This window comes from Rattus norvegicus, chromosome 18 (genome assembly GCF_021556685.1).
Source record: "Rattus norvegicus strain SHRSP/BbbUtx chromosome 18, alternate assembly SHRSP_T2T, whole genome shotgun sequence".
NCBI lineage: Eukaryota > Metazoa > Chordata > Mammalia > Rodentia > Muridae > Rattus > Rattus norvegicus.
The window spans coordinates 49,665,856-49,683,653 of record NC_141551.1 but is presented as its reverse complement, the minus strand read 5'-3'; the positions used below and the strand labels follow the sequence as shown (position 1 = coordinate 49,683,653).

The 17,798-nt window shown below is 42.1% G+C and overlaps 1 protein-coding gene across 1 annotated transcript in view; it reads right to left on the bottom strand.

Moving 5' to 3' along the window:
* Positions 1-697: 697 nt before the first annotated feature.
* Positions 698-17,798, bottom strand: part of LOC147999791 (uncharacterized) — a 266,689-nt gene continuing 249,588 nt past the window's right edge. The window contains exon 5 of the mRNA XM_087593703.1: positions 698-1,506. Within this exon, the coding sequence (XP_087449829.1) occupies positions 1,464-1,506 (43 nt within the window). The 3' untranslated portion in view covers positions 698-1,463. The remainder of the gene's footprint in view (positions 1,507-17,798) is intronic.

The following is a 17,798-nucleotide window of genomic DNA, read 5'->3' as shown; positions in this document are numbered from 1 at the left end:
TTGAAAAGAAAAAAATTAAAAGGAAAAGGCAGTTTGACACCCACCACTCCCTACTTCAATTCACTGCCATTAGAAGACTGAACGGATGATCCTGGCTTAGAGTGAAGTGAAGTCCTACACCAAAGCATCCTTCCGTGGAGACCTGACACTTGCCATTTCTTTCCCTTCAAAGGAGCATGATAAGTTTAAATGTCCTTGCCTGCTTCAGGATTTTAACATAACCATTCTTCTAAGTGACATGGTCGAATTGTGCCCTTTGGTATAGAGGTATGAAGCCTGTGTTGTATTGGTTAGACAGAGATGACTGTGGTGAAGGAAGACAGAGACGATGAAAGATGACATCATGGGAGGGTTGGGGGAGTAGCAGACTGCCGACTGGGGCACGTTCTTCAGAAAGAGCTGACTGCCAGAAGGACTTCCATCACGGTGGCATCATTAACCTCAGCACTGCTGAATTTGAGTCTCTTTCATAAAAGAGGATTCCACTTGGCACTCCTTACCTTCAAACACATCTGTTTTCTTCTGGTGGGTGTGAGAGAGAATGCCCAGAGAAAGGAGCTTTCAAATATGAAAGATCACACGTACAAGCAAATAAAAACACATCTGCACGTGCGGTTAGCATGCAACTGGAAATATTTGCATGGCCATGTGTTTTTTTTGCCTTCTATTTTTGTTTCATTGTCATAGTTTTATTTTTACTTGTAAAGTACTGAAGAAGATTACACAGAAAGGGAAAGGTCTCCTTGCTACAGGGGTTCATGCTGTGGTGATGAATTCTGTATTCCAAATACCTACTGGGAGTGCTTGCACCGAGAATGTGGTGCTATCCTGGCAAATAATTGTGAGTTCTTCGTGTGTTTTCTCATCTGAACAAAAACTCGTGGTAAAACAGATGTAAGACACACTACTTTTAGCCTTATGCTCACCAGGTTTCTCTCTACTTAAAAAAAATTGTATTTACTTTTACACTCCAGATTTTATTTCCCTCCTGATCCACCCTCCAACTGTCCCACAGCACATACCTTTTCCCCTCCACCCCCAACCCCACCAGACCTCTAAACTTCCTGAGACCTCCAGTCTCTTGAGTGTTGGGTGCATCTTCTCTGACTGAACCTAGACCATAGAGTCCTCTGTTGTATATGTGTCGGTGGCCTGATGTCAGCTGGTATATGCTGCCTGGTTAGTGATCCAGTGTCTGAGAGATCCAGGTTAATTGAGACTGCTGGTCCTCCTACAGGGTTGCCTCTTCCTCATCTTCCTCAGCTTTCCCCTAATTCCACCAGAGGGGTCAGCAGCTTCTGTTCATTGGTTGGGTGCACATACCTGCATCTGACTTTTTCAGCTGCTTCTTGGGTCTTTTGAAGGGCAGTCATGGTAGGTCCCTTTTTGTGAGCACCCCATAGCCTCAGTAATGGAGTTAAGTTGTGGGGCCTCCCTTTGAGCTGGATCCTGCCTTGGGCCTGTCACTGGACCTTCTTTTCCTCAGGCTCTTCTCCATTTCCATCCCTGCATTTTTTCCAGACAGGAAGAATTATGGGTCAGAGATTTGACTGTGGAAGAGCAACCCCATCCCTCACTTACTGCCCAGTCTTTCTGTTGAAGGTGGGTTCAACATGTTCATTATCTCCATTGTAGGGTCTTTTATCTAGGGTCCCACCCTTTCAGTACTGAAACTCTCTCCCTTCCCAGGATTCTGGTATATTCTGGAGGGCCTCACCAACCGACTTTCTCCCAAGGGAGGTTGCCTGTTTCCATTCTTTCTGCTGGCCCTCAGGGCTTCAATCCTTTTCCCCCACCCAATACCAGATCATGTTCCCCTCTCCCCCCATCCCTTCCCCCCCACACACAGTCAGTCCCTTTTTGTGGTTGCTTTCTTCTCCCTCCCAAGGGAGACTGAAGCCCACCTCACTTGGGCTTCAGCTTATTGACCTTTTTGAATTCTGTGGACTGTACCTTGGGTATTGTGTATTGTGTATTGTGTGTGTGTGTGTGTGTGTGTGTGTGTGTGTCTGTATGTGTGTGCATACGTGCGTGAGTGCATGCGCGCGTGTGTGTGTGTGTGTGTGTGTGTGTGTGTGTGTGTGTGTAACATCCACTTATTAGAGAAACATACTGTGTATGTCCTTTTGGGTCTGAGTTATCTCACTCAGGATAATATTTTCTAGTTCCATCCATTTGCCTGCAAGACTCAGGATGTCCTCATTCTAGTAGCCCAGTAGTATTCTGTTATGTAAACAAAGCACAGGTTTCTCTTTGCATACATCAGTGTCCTCATCTGGCATAGGGCGTATGCTATCTGCATAACACTTTGTCTAGGTCATCAGGTCATCCCTGTGTGGATCTCTACGTGGAGTGGAAATCCGTGTACATTTTCAAAGAAGTGGCTACAGTCCCCTAGGCTACACTCTCCATTGGTTCTGGGAGAGTAGGCCACCCCCACATCTAATCTCCTACCTCACTTGGCATAGTAAGTGTACTGGAACATGAGTGAAATATCAAATCCTATGATGGATGCATTATTGACGGATGCTAGGTTTTGCTAGCCTGTGTGTTTGCTCTCTGCCTCCTGGAGGTAGATGTCTCTCAGGTCTGTCCAGAAGGCCCACCCAGGACAATACTAATCTGTGGAATCATGCAAGTAAGAGCCTAGCTCTCCCACCCCTTGCTGCCTTCCTTCTCACTGTGCACTGAGAGTGACTCACCATTTTTGTTCAGAGTTTAGGAGAACCTCAGGAGGCTTTGAGCTTTCCTCTCACTGACAGGTGACTTGCACCCTACAAAGTCATGGTGAATCAATGGCCTCTCTCCAAACTAGGTTTGCACAGCTTCACCAAGTGGCTGCTGTGAGCATTATATATTGTGAAGTCTCATATCAGGTTTTCCACAGGCATGAATGGGAAAATAATGAGGAAGAAATGTAGTCTAATGTGAAGAGGTTTGTATCAGAACAAGGGTAGTCAGAATGAGAGCCGGCGACACTAGCCTCAGAGGGCTTGTCTGTAGGGGGCAGCCAGCAAGCTCCCTTTCAACCATAAAGATGGGAGCGGTGCACTGTGGAACAGAGAGAGAGTGATGAATAGAATAGAAGATTGTGCCTTTTAAAAGACCAATTCAAACAAGGTCTGATAGGCGATTGGAGAGCCGCCTGATCCAGGTAGCAGAGGAGAAAGGCCCTCAGCCTTCTTGCTCCCTTTTCAACTTGCTTTTATTGAGCAAGATACAATTTCTTCTTTCCAAACACTTCGGCACTAAAATCACATTTTCATTCTCATTGGCCGTGGGGATCAACATCTTTGATCTTCAACTTACTGAAGCAGCTACCTAGTGTTCGACTTCAAAGCATGCTTTTCTGACTTACGGGCATTTTAATAAAGAGTTCTCCAAGACCCAGTTGCCTATCATCTGGAAGCGTAAGGAGCTGTGTGGCTTTTCAGATCCTACAATGCTAGAGTCACAAGGAAACTTTTACAAGGCATTTATGAGGGGGGAAAAGCCCACCAGAAGAGGTAGAGAATAGTTTTCTCACCATTCCTCTCGGCTTTGTAAGGTGCACTCCTGTAAGCCTTGCCCCTCTGCTCACATTCCGGCTGCTGCCTAGAAACCAGCTACGCCATCAGACCAGGATAAAGAGAATTCTTCCATTCCTAAGGATGCGTCAGTAGTGGGGTGTGGAAAAACCCCCACTCCTCTTTTATACCATATGGGAAATGGGCACACCTAGCAGAAGTTATTTAAGAATGCTTCTCCTGTTAGGGAAGATAGTTTCCCAGCCAGTTGTCAGAGCTGTGAATTGGGATCCATGCAAAAAATGGCGGATTTTGTTTCTCCTGAATAAAGAAGTTCCATTGGGTATGGAGGAGGGAAGATAATCCACAGAAACCACCATAGCAACCTGCTTAGACAGAGCAAAGCTTCAGAGAACACTAAAAGAAGAAAGAGAAGCTGTGACGTCACTAGAGACATCCATGGTGGTCAATGATCAGATCTAAGTTGTGAAGCATTGAAGCCAACTTTCAACTATTGCCAATAAGCCAACATTCAAGATACATAACAAGAAAGGTTTTAGGGTTTCATACTAGTGGCTCAATATTTGGCCTAAAGTTGGTTTTGTTTTGTTTTTTGTTTTTTTGTTTTTTGGATCATTTTTGAGAAAGGGTAGCCCAAAACTCATTATGTAGACCAGGCTGGCCTCAAACTCAGAAAGACAGCCCGCTAAGAATAAAGGTGACAGAACATCTGTTGGTCTAAGGTTGAAATGTAAACATTCGGAGTAATTGGCAAATAGCTGATTTCTGCAGCAAAAGCAACAATCGAAACAGCACAGACAAGACTTCAAGCAGCCGTCTTCCTGGCGCTGCATTTCGCTATGTGTGAATACACCTTTCTGGGTACCTCCCACCCCTCTTTCTCTCCAGGCTGTCCCACACCTATCTTACCCACCCTCCTCCTTCTGCACTATCTGACATTCCAGCCAAAAAATTGTCTCTTCAGAAAAGAACTTTATTTCCCCTAGTCAGCGTCTCAGAGACATATGTAGGCAAGGATTAATCTGCATACTACATAGCCCATATTTAATAGTCTACTGCTCCCAAAATATCATTTATCTAAGTTTCTCATTAAATCTGAATCTAATCAAGGGTAAATCATTTTTGTTAACTGTTCTGCCCTTTTAGTATCTCTAATTCATAGTCTTGTACTTGATGTTATTTTTTCTTGCATGTTATTGATTTTTTTAATTAATTTTTAATTTATTTTTGTTTTTGTTTTGTTTGGTTTTTTGTTTGTTTGTTTGGTTGGGTTGGTTTGTTTTGTTTTGTTTTTTTGAGGACAGGTCTGACTAACAGCCCTGGCTGACCTGGAACTCACTCTGTAAACTAGACTGGCCTCGAACTTAGAGAGATCCACCACCAGTCTCTGCCTCTTGAGTGCTGGGATTAAAGACATCCACCATCACTGCCTGACTTCCCTCCCCTCTTGCCCTTTTTTTTTGTTGTTGTTGTTCTTGAAATGTTGCTGATTCGGTTACCACTCTCATCAGCAAGTAAGGAAAATTTGACTTACTTTGATGCCTGCCATTTCTCTCTCTTACTTTCTGGTTAGACACAGTATCTGGGGGTACTGCCCCCTCCCAATCTCTTTCTCTCCCAATTTGTATTTGAGAGGTGGTTGAGGCAGGATTTTGTGAATCTAACCTGGCCTCAAATTTACCATGTAACCAAGGATATTCATTCATTCATTCATTCATTCATTCAATCATTCATTCAATCATTCATTCGGCTTTTTGAGACAGGGTTTCTCTGTGTAACCCTGGCTGGCCTGAAACTTGCTGTGTGTAGCCCTGGCTGGCCTCAAACTCAATGATCCACCTGCCTCTGCCTCATGAGTGCTGGTATTAAAGAGGTACCCCACGACCACACAAGAGTTTTTCAAATGTTATTTATTTTATGTGTGGATGCTTTGTATGCAAGTATAAGTGTGTGGCTGGATCCCTCAGAGGCCGTAAGAGGGCACTGGATCCCATAAGGATCCAGATGGTGGTGAACTGAAACATGAGTGCTAAGAACCATACCTGAGTCCTCTGGAAAAGTAGCCAGTGCTCTTAACATCTGAGGGCTCTTTCCAGCTCCCACTGAAGCTTTTGTAAATTCGAGCAATAGTTTGAAGAATGCCTCACAACCTGAAGTCATTCACTTATTTCCTTAGGTTCATATTGAAATTTATGTCTTTAAGAATGGCTCTATGTTGTTAAGTTAATGTTCTTGCCACTGCTTTACCCTGTCAATCCAAGAACTACAGCTCTAGCTCTCATAGTATTAAAGGGAATCAGAGATAATTTATTCTGGAGCCATTCTGAGCAGCCATGACCCCCCCCCCCGAACACAGATTTAGGTAACCTCAAATCCCATGTTCCAACATAGCACAGAATCATGACACTTTATAGTTTTAAAGAACAAAGAAATCCATGTATCACAGCAGGCTTAAAATACATGAGTGGGTATGTCGGAACAGCAGTTACAAGATGGGGAATGCTCCGCTATAGGCCTCAGATACTATCTGATGAGATCTTCAGGTCATTGGGCTGGTGCAAACTAGTGGTCTCTTCTGAATAGATTTCAGGTTTACTTCTATTGGGCACAGGATGTCAGTTCTGTCCCAGAGGCAGACAAGCAATGGCTGTTCTAGGAACCGAAGCTAGCTGAGATAGCGTGATTAGCCTCTAAACCAGCAGCATTCCAACTTTTCCACAGTGCTGCAGGTCTGATCCATCAATCAGTCTCTGCACACACAGCTTCCTTACAGGAGTTCACAATATCCATAATGCCCCTTTAACCCATTATCATTAGGGAGGCGAGGCTCCATCTGTACTCCTAGTTAGGCTAATATCTGAGACGCTTCCCTTGGAAAGGAACCTTTGGTCTCTCTGTAGTTTATCAAATAATCTAAACTATAAAACGTTTCAAGCTTGAAGGTTTCTTCCCTTCTTGCTGTAGACAGCACAATAGACTTTTCCTAACCTACCAAGGTCCAAGTCCCTAGACCTTGGTAATAATACACTAGGTGTTGGAATGGTTTAGTTTAGAATCCCTATGTGACTAAGGAAGGATATCTGAGATTCAGCATTGCATGCTTTGAGGATAGTGGGACAGGACCACATGCCACAGAATGCAGGAAATCTTAGAAATGAAAAAACACAAGGAACTGTTTATCCCCAGGACCTATGGAGAGGAATGTCACCCAGCCAATGTATATCACTTTAGCCTCAGAGACAACTTTAGCCTACACAGCTATGACAGGATTCCATGTCTCAAAGTACTACCCTCTTGTTAATGTTACAATAATAATAGGAAACCAATGCATGCTCAAAAATTACATCTGTTGATTTAGCTTACATGGGCGTGCCCTACCTCACCCATTCTCACAATGGAAATTGTGAGATGATATTTATTCATTCTATAAATGTTTTCATCATATTCACTGGCACTCTTCTCAAAGAAAGTCTTTCTGCCTTCCTCTCATGAATATCATAATGGATTCACAGACCCTTTTCTCTTCGACTTCAGTATTCTCCTACTTAATGGCCTTTATTCTAACTTGATCTCGAGTTGAACTTCATGCGATTCCTGTGCCCATTTGAAATAGCCCTGTCAGTCTCAGAGCTCTTTCTTGATTTCTGGACCACAATGTTTCGAGTTAACACTTTGTCAATCCCAAACATAGAATTAACCAATAAACACCAATGGTCTTTTGCACTTTTGGTTGAAAAATGACATCAAGAAACTGGGGTGATGGAAGGACTGAGTTTTACTCAGTTGTTGGCACACAGTGTAGCTCCCATCTGGATGGGTGTGGCTCTTCATGCAAAGTGGAGAAACTTTGTTTTATAAATAACTTTAAATATATAAGTTTTAATTGTTTCTGTGAAGAGTTAAGATATTTTTTCTATTTTTATTACATTATTTTTCACATTTCACCTCATTGTTTGATAACAAAATTAACTTTTTATCTTAATACATTTCATAATTTTATCATGTTTTTAAATTCTTTGACTTTGAGTTTTTGTGATACAAGTGGGGCAATTCAGCACAGCAGAATTTATTCATTGTTTATCACATTGTTATCACTTTTTTTTTAAAGCTAGAGTTAGAAACATTTTCTCTACAACCAGATTGGAAACAAATTCATCTGTCTTTAATCCTAGGGTTTCTGCATTCGCCTTTTTATTGCGAGCTTGTCGATTTGTGTATATGTTGTGGTTTGAATGTGAAATGTTCTACACTGGCTAATGTGTATGAACCTCACTCAGGCTAGGGGAACTGTTGTGGGAGGCACGGAACCACAAGAGAGTATTTCCCATAGAATTGTGGCAGGGGGCAAGACTCTGAATGGTGTAGCCCAGTCCACATCCAGCTGATTGGCTTATTTCTGTCTCTTATCAAGATGCATGCTTCCCTATGGGCATGCTCCCACGTAAACTTAGTCAGGTCTCCCCACATCGTGTCTCCACACTAAGGTGGATAAATCCTTCCTCCCTAAGTCATTTGTATCCAGTGTTTACTCACAGTGAAGAGACAAGTAGCTAACACATGAACCAAGCATCCAATGTTACCGTTGACCCCGTTCCAAGAACAGATACTGTGGAGTTAGTTCATCTCTGCTTATGCTCTGATATGCGTTCTTCATACTTGTTACATTTCTACCCATCTTTTGGGTTCTTTCTGTTCTCGTGCTCAGTCTTCCTGCCTATTCACTCACCAACACCAGCACAACCTTCTAGTCAGAGTTCTGATCATATGTTTTAACATATTAGGGCCAGTCAACCCTTGTCTCCCTCTCCCTCTCTTTTAAATCATTTCCTAGTTACACTTTCTTTGACTTGTAAATGTTAGAATGAACATTTAGTCTCCCTCAGGAGAAAGTGGCTGGTGAGCTACTTCATTCACTAGACTGTTACCTTAAGAATATCTGAAACGTGTGTGGGTCACGTTGAGAAGATACAGCTGTGATTATTCAATGTGTGTATATATGTTGCTTGAGCATTTTGTGTATTTTATGTTGCTGCTTGCTATTGTAAATATTATCTTCATTTTGAAAGAAAGGGTAGTGGCTTATCTTGTCTGTGAGCCTAGCACTGGAAAGGCCAAGGCAGGAGCATTGCCATGAGTACAATCCCAGATGGACGACATAGAAACTCTAAGTTAGCCTGTGCTACAGAGTGAGATTGTGTCTCAGAAGAAAAGGAAATTCTGAAATTTTTTCTTTTTTACTTTTATGCCTCACTTCAATGGCTTTTGACTTTCTTAGTACATTGGAAACATCTGGGAAACTTTAAAAAATTGCCGAGGTTCCTAGGGGATGGGGAGATGACTCAGCTGGCAAAGTGCTTGCCACGAACGTAAGGGAACCTGAGTCTCCAGGCTGCTCTCAAGGTGGGATGTGGGAGGGCATCTTTCTTCCTGGGAAAAAGAAGTGTTTTATCTGTCCTTTCTCATGTTAGACTCTCATATGCTCTGGTTTTCCACACACTTTCTGTACCTTTCCTTCTCTGGGGCCATTTGGACCTTGCAACGCTGTACATACACACTGATGGTGAGCAGTCTTCTCTGGTCCTCGCTAATGCTGTAAATGTGGGATGTGAACAGCTTTATTAACTGCCCTGATGTTTAAAAAACATTTAAGGAATCAATCAAAATAGTTCAGAACTTTCGTGGGCATGTACATGTATATGTGTTCGTATGTGAAAGCACATGTTTACATATGTACATATGGAAGACAAAGTTCTACCTTAGCTGCTGTTCCTCAGATGCCCTGTTCCATGGTTTTAGGTCTGGTACTCATGAAGCAGGCTATACTAGCTAACTAGTGCTCTTCAAGGATCTGCCCATCTCTGCCTTCCTAGTGCTGGGATTAGAAGGGTACGCCACATCACCATGCCTAGCTCTGTTCCTGTCTGTAGGAACAGATCCAGGTCATCACGCTTGCAAAGCAAACGCTACAAACTGCACCATTACCTCAGGCCCAGAACTTTCTTATGTTCTCCAAAGTTGTTGTTCTAGCAATTTTCTTCATAAGGCTAATGACTTACATCTACTCTGCATGGTTATTTTCCTCAGAGCACTGTTACAAACAGTCCTCTAGCTGTCCAAGGGGTCTTTAAAATATAAGCATAATTTCAAATGAAAAAAAAAGGAGGCTGAAAATGATTGAATTAATTTGTCAGTGTCACATTCCTCTCTAGAACATAACAATTCAAATTCAGATCCCAATGTCAAATTAATCATTCTTTGTATAGCACATTTTATAGCACACTTATGTCATTTTCATAGAATAACAAGTGATGGAATACTTCTTGAAACAGTTTTCCAAAGTACTAAAATACACCCCACCCCCAAAATAAAGCAATGTTTCCCAGGTAAAAAGTATTGAAAAGCAAAGCTTTCATTCTCCCCTTCCTTCCTCCTTCTCTCCCCCTCTTTCCCTTCTTCCTCTTTTCCTTCCCACCCCCATCACCTTTCTCTCTCATCCCCCCTTTCATCTTTTTTCTGGAATATGCATACTTTCCCTCCCCCCACATTTAAGAACTGTAGAACAGTGCAGTGAGACTGAGCTGTGAACGCTATCCTAAGGGTTAGTGCCATCTCCCACCAAAGACGGCTTCTCGTGCCTCTTAAACTTGTGAGTAGATGCTGCTGACATCATGATATAAGCCATCGAATGCCACTAAGAACCACTGGCCATAGTGTGCAAAACCACAACAAACTACAGTAGGGTAAGGGGAATTGTAAGGTTCTCTGACTCATAAGTTTGATATTTGCAAAATAAAACTGATGTTAAGTGTTTCAATATTTAGAAAAGGAAGAGGGAAAAAGCATAGATAAAACCATGAAATTAAGGTTACTAAATCCTATATTCCAGGCATGCTGGGTGGTTTCTTCATTAAATTGATCTGGGAGGAGGGAATTTCAATTGAGAAAATCCCTTCATCGTATTGATCTAAGGTAATTTGTGGGATATTTTCTTGATTAATAATTAATATGGAAGGGCCCAGCTCACTGTAAGCAATGCCACCCCTGGGTGGTGGTCTTGAGTTGTATCAGAAGATAGGTTGAGAAAGCAATGAGGAACAAGCCAGTACGCAATGTCCCTTTATGGCTTCTGTATCAGTTCCTGCCTAGATTACATGCCCTAACTTCTCTGAATAACGGATTATGACATGGATGTGTGGACAACTAAATCCTTTCATTCCTATGTTGCTTTTGGACAGAATATCACATCTAACTATAGAAATAAAGATACCACTCCAGATCTGAAAATAAATTTCTCTCAATTGAATAATAATAAATTTCTTGGACATTGGGAAATGTAATATTTTGTACCTTTAATATATCATTGGAATAAAGACTACATTAAGTACACTGCTTTTGAAATAAATACCCAGAGAATAATTATTCAATTAATATCAGCTTTCATGAGTGCACAAGCACTTACTCATGGAGGTCTCTAGCTCTCATCCTTATATTTGGAATAATTGATAAAGAATATGATTAAAATTAGAGAGCAAATATCAAATTTATAGATCATCCAGTGCTGGCAGAAGCTACGCTGACTAGGAGACGCCAACTAGAAAATAGCACATACATGAAATGTGTATGTTGGTTCAGAGAACTTCAGATGTATGAAAAAACATTTCCAATATTAATTGCCCCTAAGTAGTGCCCCAAAGGCTTGTGCATGTTAAAGAGCATGTTGTCTTTGTAGTTTATGCAGCTGGAGACTGAACTTATGAGAACAGGCCTACGTCATGACTTGTTCTGCATAGTGACTTTAAGAGGCATGTTGGCAAACAGGATTGTGTCTGGAGAAAATTAGGGTCTGCAAAACCATGGCGACTAGGGACCATTGAATGATGTGAATCATTTGGTAACTAGAAAACATGAAACACAGTACAAATGTTTCCAACATTACAAGTTATGGATGCTAGAAACCAGCTTAGATCATGCTAGGCTACTCCAGAGAGAAGTAAGGGGCCAAAAAATCAGATTTATGATGTTATGTCTGTTTAATGAAATTTCAGCAGTGACAACGCTTTCAAAATGAAATACAGTCACATGACACTCAAGGGCAAAAATACATCTTAGAAAATATTGTTATGTGACTTCATCATTCAGCGATCATCACAGACAATCTATACAAATTAATATGGTGACATCATCACTAGGTGGTGTGGTCCAACAGGACTACTGTTATACGGGTTCTGTTGTTAAATGAAACCTAATATGCATTGTAAAATTCTACTTCTAACACTGAAACTCCCTAATGACCATCATCCCTATCTCTACCCCTTATGTTTCTATACTTCAAATGCCTATGCCCCTACCTCATTCACATTCACACTTAAAACTCCTTATCAGAGTTCAAAAGTCACTTACTAATCCACAGATCCCACTTCAATAAGTCAGAAGAAGTTTATACATGTACATTTTTAAAATTGCTAACTTGTCCTTCAACCAGTACACTGCTAGCCCCGGTTATACTGTCTGATACCAAGACAGAACCATAGCTTCCTGGGTCTTGCCACTGTAGAGCTTATAACCTCGTAGGAGAGATGATTATCAAGGAACCTCAAGAATGAGTCAAACAACACAATTATGCAGCCTGACGAGCATTGTGAAGAAGGAATATAGGAGAGTAGAGGTGGGAGTGACTTAGCCCCGGAGCTTCCCTGAATGACGGGCATTTAGCTGCAAATGAGTGGAAGAGTGAGTCTACTAAACCAGAAAGATTGGGGTGAGGAGACCTGTGGCAGAACTATAAAACACACAACAAGGTCCTATGGCAGAAATGAGACTGGAATGTTGGAAGGATTGAGAGAAAGAAGCATTGCTGAGTCAGGAAAGAGAGTTAAGAGACTGAGGAATGGGTTGAGGATGGAGATGTAGGCAAGGACCGACTGGTGTAAGATCATGAATCACTAGAGGGTTTTGCCATTGAACCTAAGAGGAAATGAATATTGTATGTATGTAAATGGAATGTGGGTCCTAAGAGTTGTATTTTTTTTAAACGAGTCTAGCACCCTTGTAGAAAATAGTCTGTTGGTTGAAGAGAACAAAGATTAGCTATGATAGCATCACAGGCAAGCACTCTATGGAGTTAAGGAGACCAACGGACTATGGGGCATTTGTGACATACATAAGACAGGACTTAGAGATCTATTTCACAGGGAGTGCTCCCAGACACAACTTTTGGGTTTAGAGCCTTTGAGACTGACTGAATGGCAGCGTGGTTCATCCGGACAATACCACTGAGGTGGGGTACACTGGCTTATTCTAGAACATGTTGAGGTCTGAACTGGTCTTATGATATTGAGCTATACTTTCTAGATAAACTATTACATGCAGTCCAGAGGTCATGGCGAGGCAAACCATGAGTTCATCCTATTGCAAAAATCTTATTAAGTTAAAATGGCCATAGAAAGGATACTTAGGTAGCCTTCAGAGTAGGTACAGCGATTTCAGGGTGTTTGTGCTGCTAACTATCAGCGATATCACCATGTATATTGCTGGTGCCATCTGTTAATTAAATTAACCACAATTTGAAGTAGCAAAGATAAAGCCAAAGGCCTGTGGTGTTGTAGCTAACCTGCTTGGCCAAGTTGGCACTGAACAACTCTGGTTCTTTGGATAATGAGATAGTGTGTACACTCTCAAGAGAGCTGAAACGACTTCAAAGAAATCCTCACCCATCTCTCTTCGTTTCTGCAAGAAGAAAAGGCAGGCCATGCCGAGGGAGTGAACGGTGTGTCTAAGGTGAGAAAGCAGTCCAATTAAATTGCAGGGGGGATGTAGAAGTGAGCAGGGAAGAAAACCTTCATAGTCTTTGATAAACAAGGGAGTCTAAAGAAGTTAAAGAAAAATACAAGAATGAAGGCCAGCACCAGCTATACTGTGTTTCCATTTCCCTGTATGTTATTTAGCAAGTCAGTCACACATGTGGTGTGATGAAATATGCTTCAGCTCACATCAGCTCCCATTCAAAGTTTCACTGGGAAATAAACAGACAGTGCTAAATTAGGAGATACATGTCTAGAAAGCCAGAGGACTCCTGAAGGAAATAATTTTTGGAGTTTCCTGGGCAGTTGACAGCAGAGAAGAACCCGGTCTTCTGGGGTGGTTCATTAACGACTTACAGAGAATGACCAGATGCTAACTGGACTCCCGTGGCTCCTTCAGAAAAAGAGAGACTTCTTAACAGTAGACTGCAGGAAATTTGAAAGCTGCTCTGAATAATTCTTCCTGACCCCTAGCTTCCCTTCATTTGCTTTGTTTCCCTTTGCATAATTTTGAGTATTTGTTTTCATTAATTATTGCTCTGCATACTTACGCCTTTTGGCACACGTGTGTCAAACGAAGACTTTGAAAGAGGCACATGTGAATGGCATGTGCATATGGTGGAACTGCGTGGGTTCGAGTCTTCTGGTATCCATTCAGGGACTGCGCAGAGCCTTGCTGTAGCTCGCGCCTGTGCTTGTCTAGCCTCCTCTCATGCTACAGAAAGAATGCTGGACATCTGAAGGCAAAGAACAGGCAAAGGCACTAGGAGATATGAACACATGCCCCTCTTCTCCCCCAGGTAGTTCAAAACAGGACAGTTAACGCTACCAGTATACCACGGTACGTGTCTACTCTTCAGTCTAGACTGGTGGTGTCTCAGCTCTCACACCCTGGGTTTCCTTCGCGATCCTCTCTTGCCCTGCCCCGAGGCAGCAAAGGAGCCCCTTGCGGTGTTCTCACTAATTATCTCTGATGTGTGGTTGGCAACCTTATTTGCGAGGCTCTGTCTCTAGTCTGCACTAGGCTGGCCTCTCCCCTTGGGAGATAAGAAAATGTGTGTCTTTGAATCAAAAGATCTGAAAATACAGTCAAGATGTACTCCTGTGATCCCTTAATGTCGTTTCAGCCAGGGCCCCTTTATTGTCTCTCAAACACCATTTCCCAAACGCACTGCAGTGTCAGCCTTCCTTCAAAGCGCCCTGCAGAGAGCAGTGACGTCTGCAGCTGGAAGTGGACATGAAGGAGAGACTCAAGCCTGCTGCTCATCACTCGGCACAGGAGGCCTTGCTTCTCCGTGGAGACTAGGGATGAGAGCCTCTGAATTTCAAAGGCTTCTGATGCGTTTGCCTCCTGAAGACAGCAGTGTGCGAGTTTGCTTCTGGTACACCGCTGTTCGCACCTATGACATCGCTTATATGCAAAATTACACTCAGAAGGTGAGCTCTCTGGCTTGAGGGAGGTTTATTGATTTGAGCACTCGTTTCTTTCCTCCTTCTTGTCTTTAGTATTCTCCTTAGTCTAAGCCTTTCAGAGTGTGAAAACACTTCTTCATTCAGTCACCGTATAGAAGAAGTGGGGCAGAGGGAGGATAGAAAAGAATCCGTGTCTTAGATAATCTTAAATGATAACTACAGCTTTCTCTTGGCTTTTAATTTCATATAGAGGAACAAGGGAAATGGTATGTGCCACAATTCTAACTTTTCTGTTTCTAGGATAAAAATACCAGGACCAAGGCGACTTGCAGAAAGAGTTTATTTGGGCTGACAGTTCCAGAGGGATAACAGTTCGTCACAGCCGAGTGGCATCAGACCAAGCAGCAGTCATAGGAAGCTAAGAGATCAGATCTCAACCACAAGCGTGCAGCAGAGAGAGCAAACTGGAGGTTGAGTGAGGCTACATACTTTCAAAACATTTCCCCATGCAACAGCAAGGCCACCTCCTCAACCTCTCCAAGCAGTACCACCAGTGGGGGGCCAAGAATTCAGATGCCCAAGCCTATGGGGTACTGTTTCCATACAAACCACCACGTGCACTTTATACTCTTTCTACTCTTCCCCTGTGTACTGGAGAATCCTTGATCTAAAACATGGATTTCATGATGCTCCTTTTCTCTTCATTGCTGGGCAAAGTTGGCCCGGCCTAATGGTTGATGTGGGAAGAATAGCCACGCCTGTCTCAGTTCGCCTTCTTTCTTTTGAGAAGGAGCTGAACATGTCACAGTAGCTATAGAGTGGTGTTGTATATCCAACACTGTTCTAGGCTCTAGAATTATCCAAGTGAAGGTAATGTTCTCTTACACCCTAACGGGACAGGCAAAAGTTAAACATAGTAACAAATTAAATGTAGATGATTTTAAAATGATAATTGTTAAAGGAAAACTGAGTCAGAAGAAATATAAAAAGTTATGAAGAAAAGGGTGAAATTTTAGGTAGGATGCATAGAAAAGACTTCAGTAAGAGAAATGAATTACTGTCTGTGGAAAGAATGTTCCAGGTAAGTACTTCTGTAATCTTGCAAAGGCCTCCTGACAGCCTGGATGTCTGTCTCCACAGATTTTATAGCACCATTAGATAATATTGGGAGGTGGATCTCTGAGAGGATGGACCTCTCCTGAGTAAATTAGTGTCCTTTTGAGAAGCCTCAGTGTTTAATCTTTTTCAGTCTCCCGTGTTAAGGCACAGCAAAAGAGGTAGCACCTGTGAACCAGAAACCTCTCCCTCACTGGATCCCAGGCATCTCAAACTTCTGGACTGCCCTTCCTACCTCAAACAGCAGCAGCAACAACAACAACAACAACAACAACAACAACAACAACAACAACAACAACAGTGTCTGTTTCTTATAAGCTATCCTATTTACAGAGTCTTGCTATGGCTGCCCAAACAACTTCAGCAGGGCTTAATTTGAAGAACAGCAAGCAATTCTGGATGACTGGAGAAGGGATGTAACATGATTTGACAGTTTTTGTTTCTAAACAAAGCTTATTTGATCCGATCGACTGTGGTGACGGTGGTGAAGAGTAAAGAGTTTCGGTGACCTGAGGGAAGATGACAGTCCTAGCAGTGAAGTGGGCAAGGAGTCAAAGAGGCTGAATGAATTTCAAATGAGGCTGATAGAATCAGACTGGATCAGCATGAAGAAAAGCATCATGAACTACTACAAAGGTCTTGACCCAAGAAACTGAAGAATGATTTGCATTGGCTGAAGTGAAAAGCACTAGACAAAGAATTATTTTGAGGTGAACCTGAAAGGTCAAGTTTAGGGGTTCAGTTTTAGAAATGGTGGGTTTGGGGAGCTGGAGAGGTGGGTTGGCAGTTAAGAGCACTATTGTTCTTGCAGAGGACCTGAGTTCAATTCTCAGCACCAACTTGGTAGCCCACAACCATCTGTAACTGAGGGTTGAGAGGATCCAACTCCCTTTTCTGACCTCCTCAGTGTCCCCTTTTGTTTTCTAAAGTAGGTCAAGGGCTATGCTATGTATCAAGACTCTCCTGGGTCCTACTAAGAGAAAAAGGGAAACTTACAAAGTATTCTTGGTTAAGAGCAGCGGTTCTCAACCCATGTGGGTCAGAACCTCTTTGGGGGCTTGACTGACCCTTCCACAGAGGTTGCCTAAGACCATCAGAAACCACAGATATTTACATTACAACTAATAATGGTAGCAAAATTACAGTTATGAAGTAGTAACAAAAGATTTTTTTGATTGGGGGTCAGCACAACATGAAGAACAGTATTAAAGGGTCACAGCATTAGGAAGGCTGAGAACCGCTGGCTTTGAGAATTAAAAATTTCTGTGATTTTTTTCTTAAAACCAAGAATGAGTGTTTAAATGCACAAAAAAAAATAATAATAAACTTATTATTATAGATGTCAAACACACAAAAGTAGGTGGGAGGGTCTAAGAGCCTCTGTTCTCATTGTTTGCACTCTGAACTTTCCAGCACTCTTCCACTCACACTTTATTTGCCCTTCACATTTAGATAAATCCACGCTGCCCTCACTTTTCTTTAAACAATATTCAGAAACAAATTCCAAACATCATATAATTTCACCTTCAAATACAGACATAGATAGAAAGAGATTTGTGGATTTTGCTTTTAAAATTTAAACAAAGTTACTAACAAATGGCATATGTGAGTTTTAGATGCAGGAATAGTCACAGTATTCTATAATTCTTCTTTCTAAATTAAAATACAATTGTATCATTTTCCTCCACATTCTTCTCCCTTCATCCCTCACCACTTATCAAATTCACGGCCTCCTCTTCTTTACCCATTGTAGTTACACATGCATAGAAATGAATAAATATATAAGTTGTTGAGTTTGCTCAGTGTTTCCCTGACATGTATGTTTCTAGGGCTGACCTCCTGGTAGGCACTGGTCCTCAGGGAAGACTAAGCCTCCCTCCCTCAGCAGTTGCTGATTGCTTGGAGCTCTTCAACTAACAGTGGGCCCCCATGAGATTTCCTC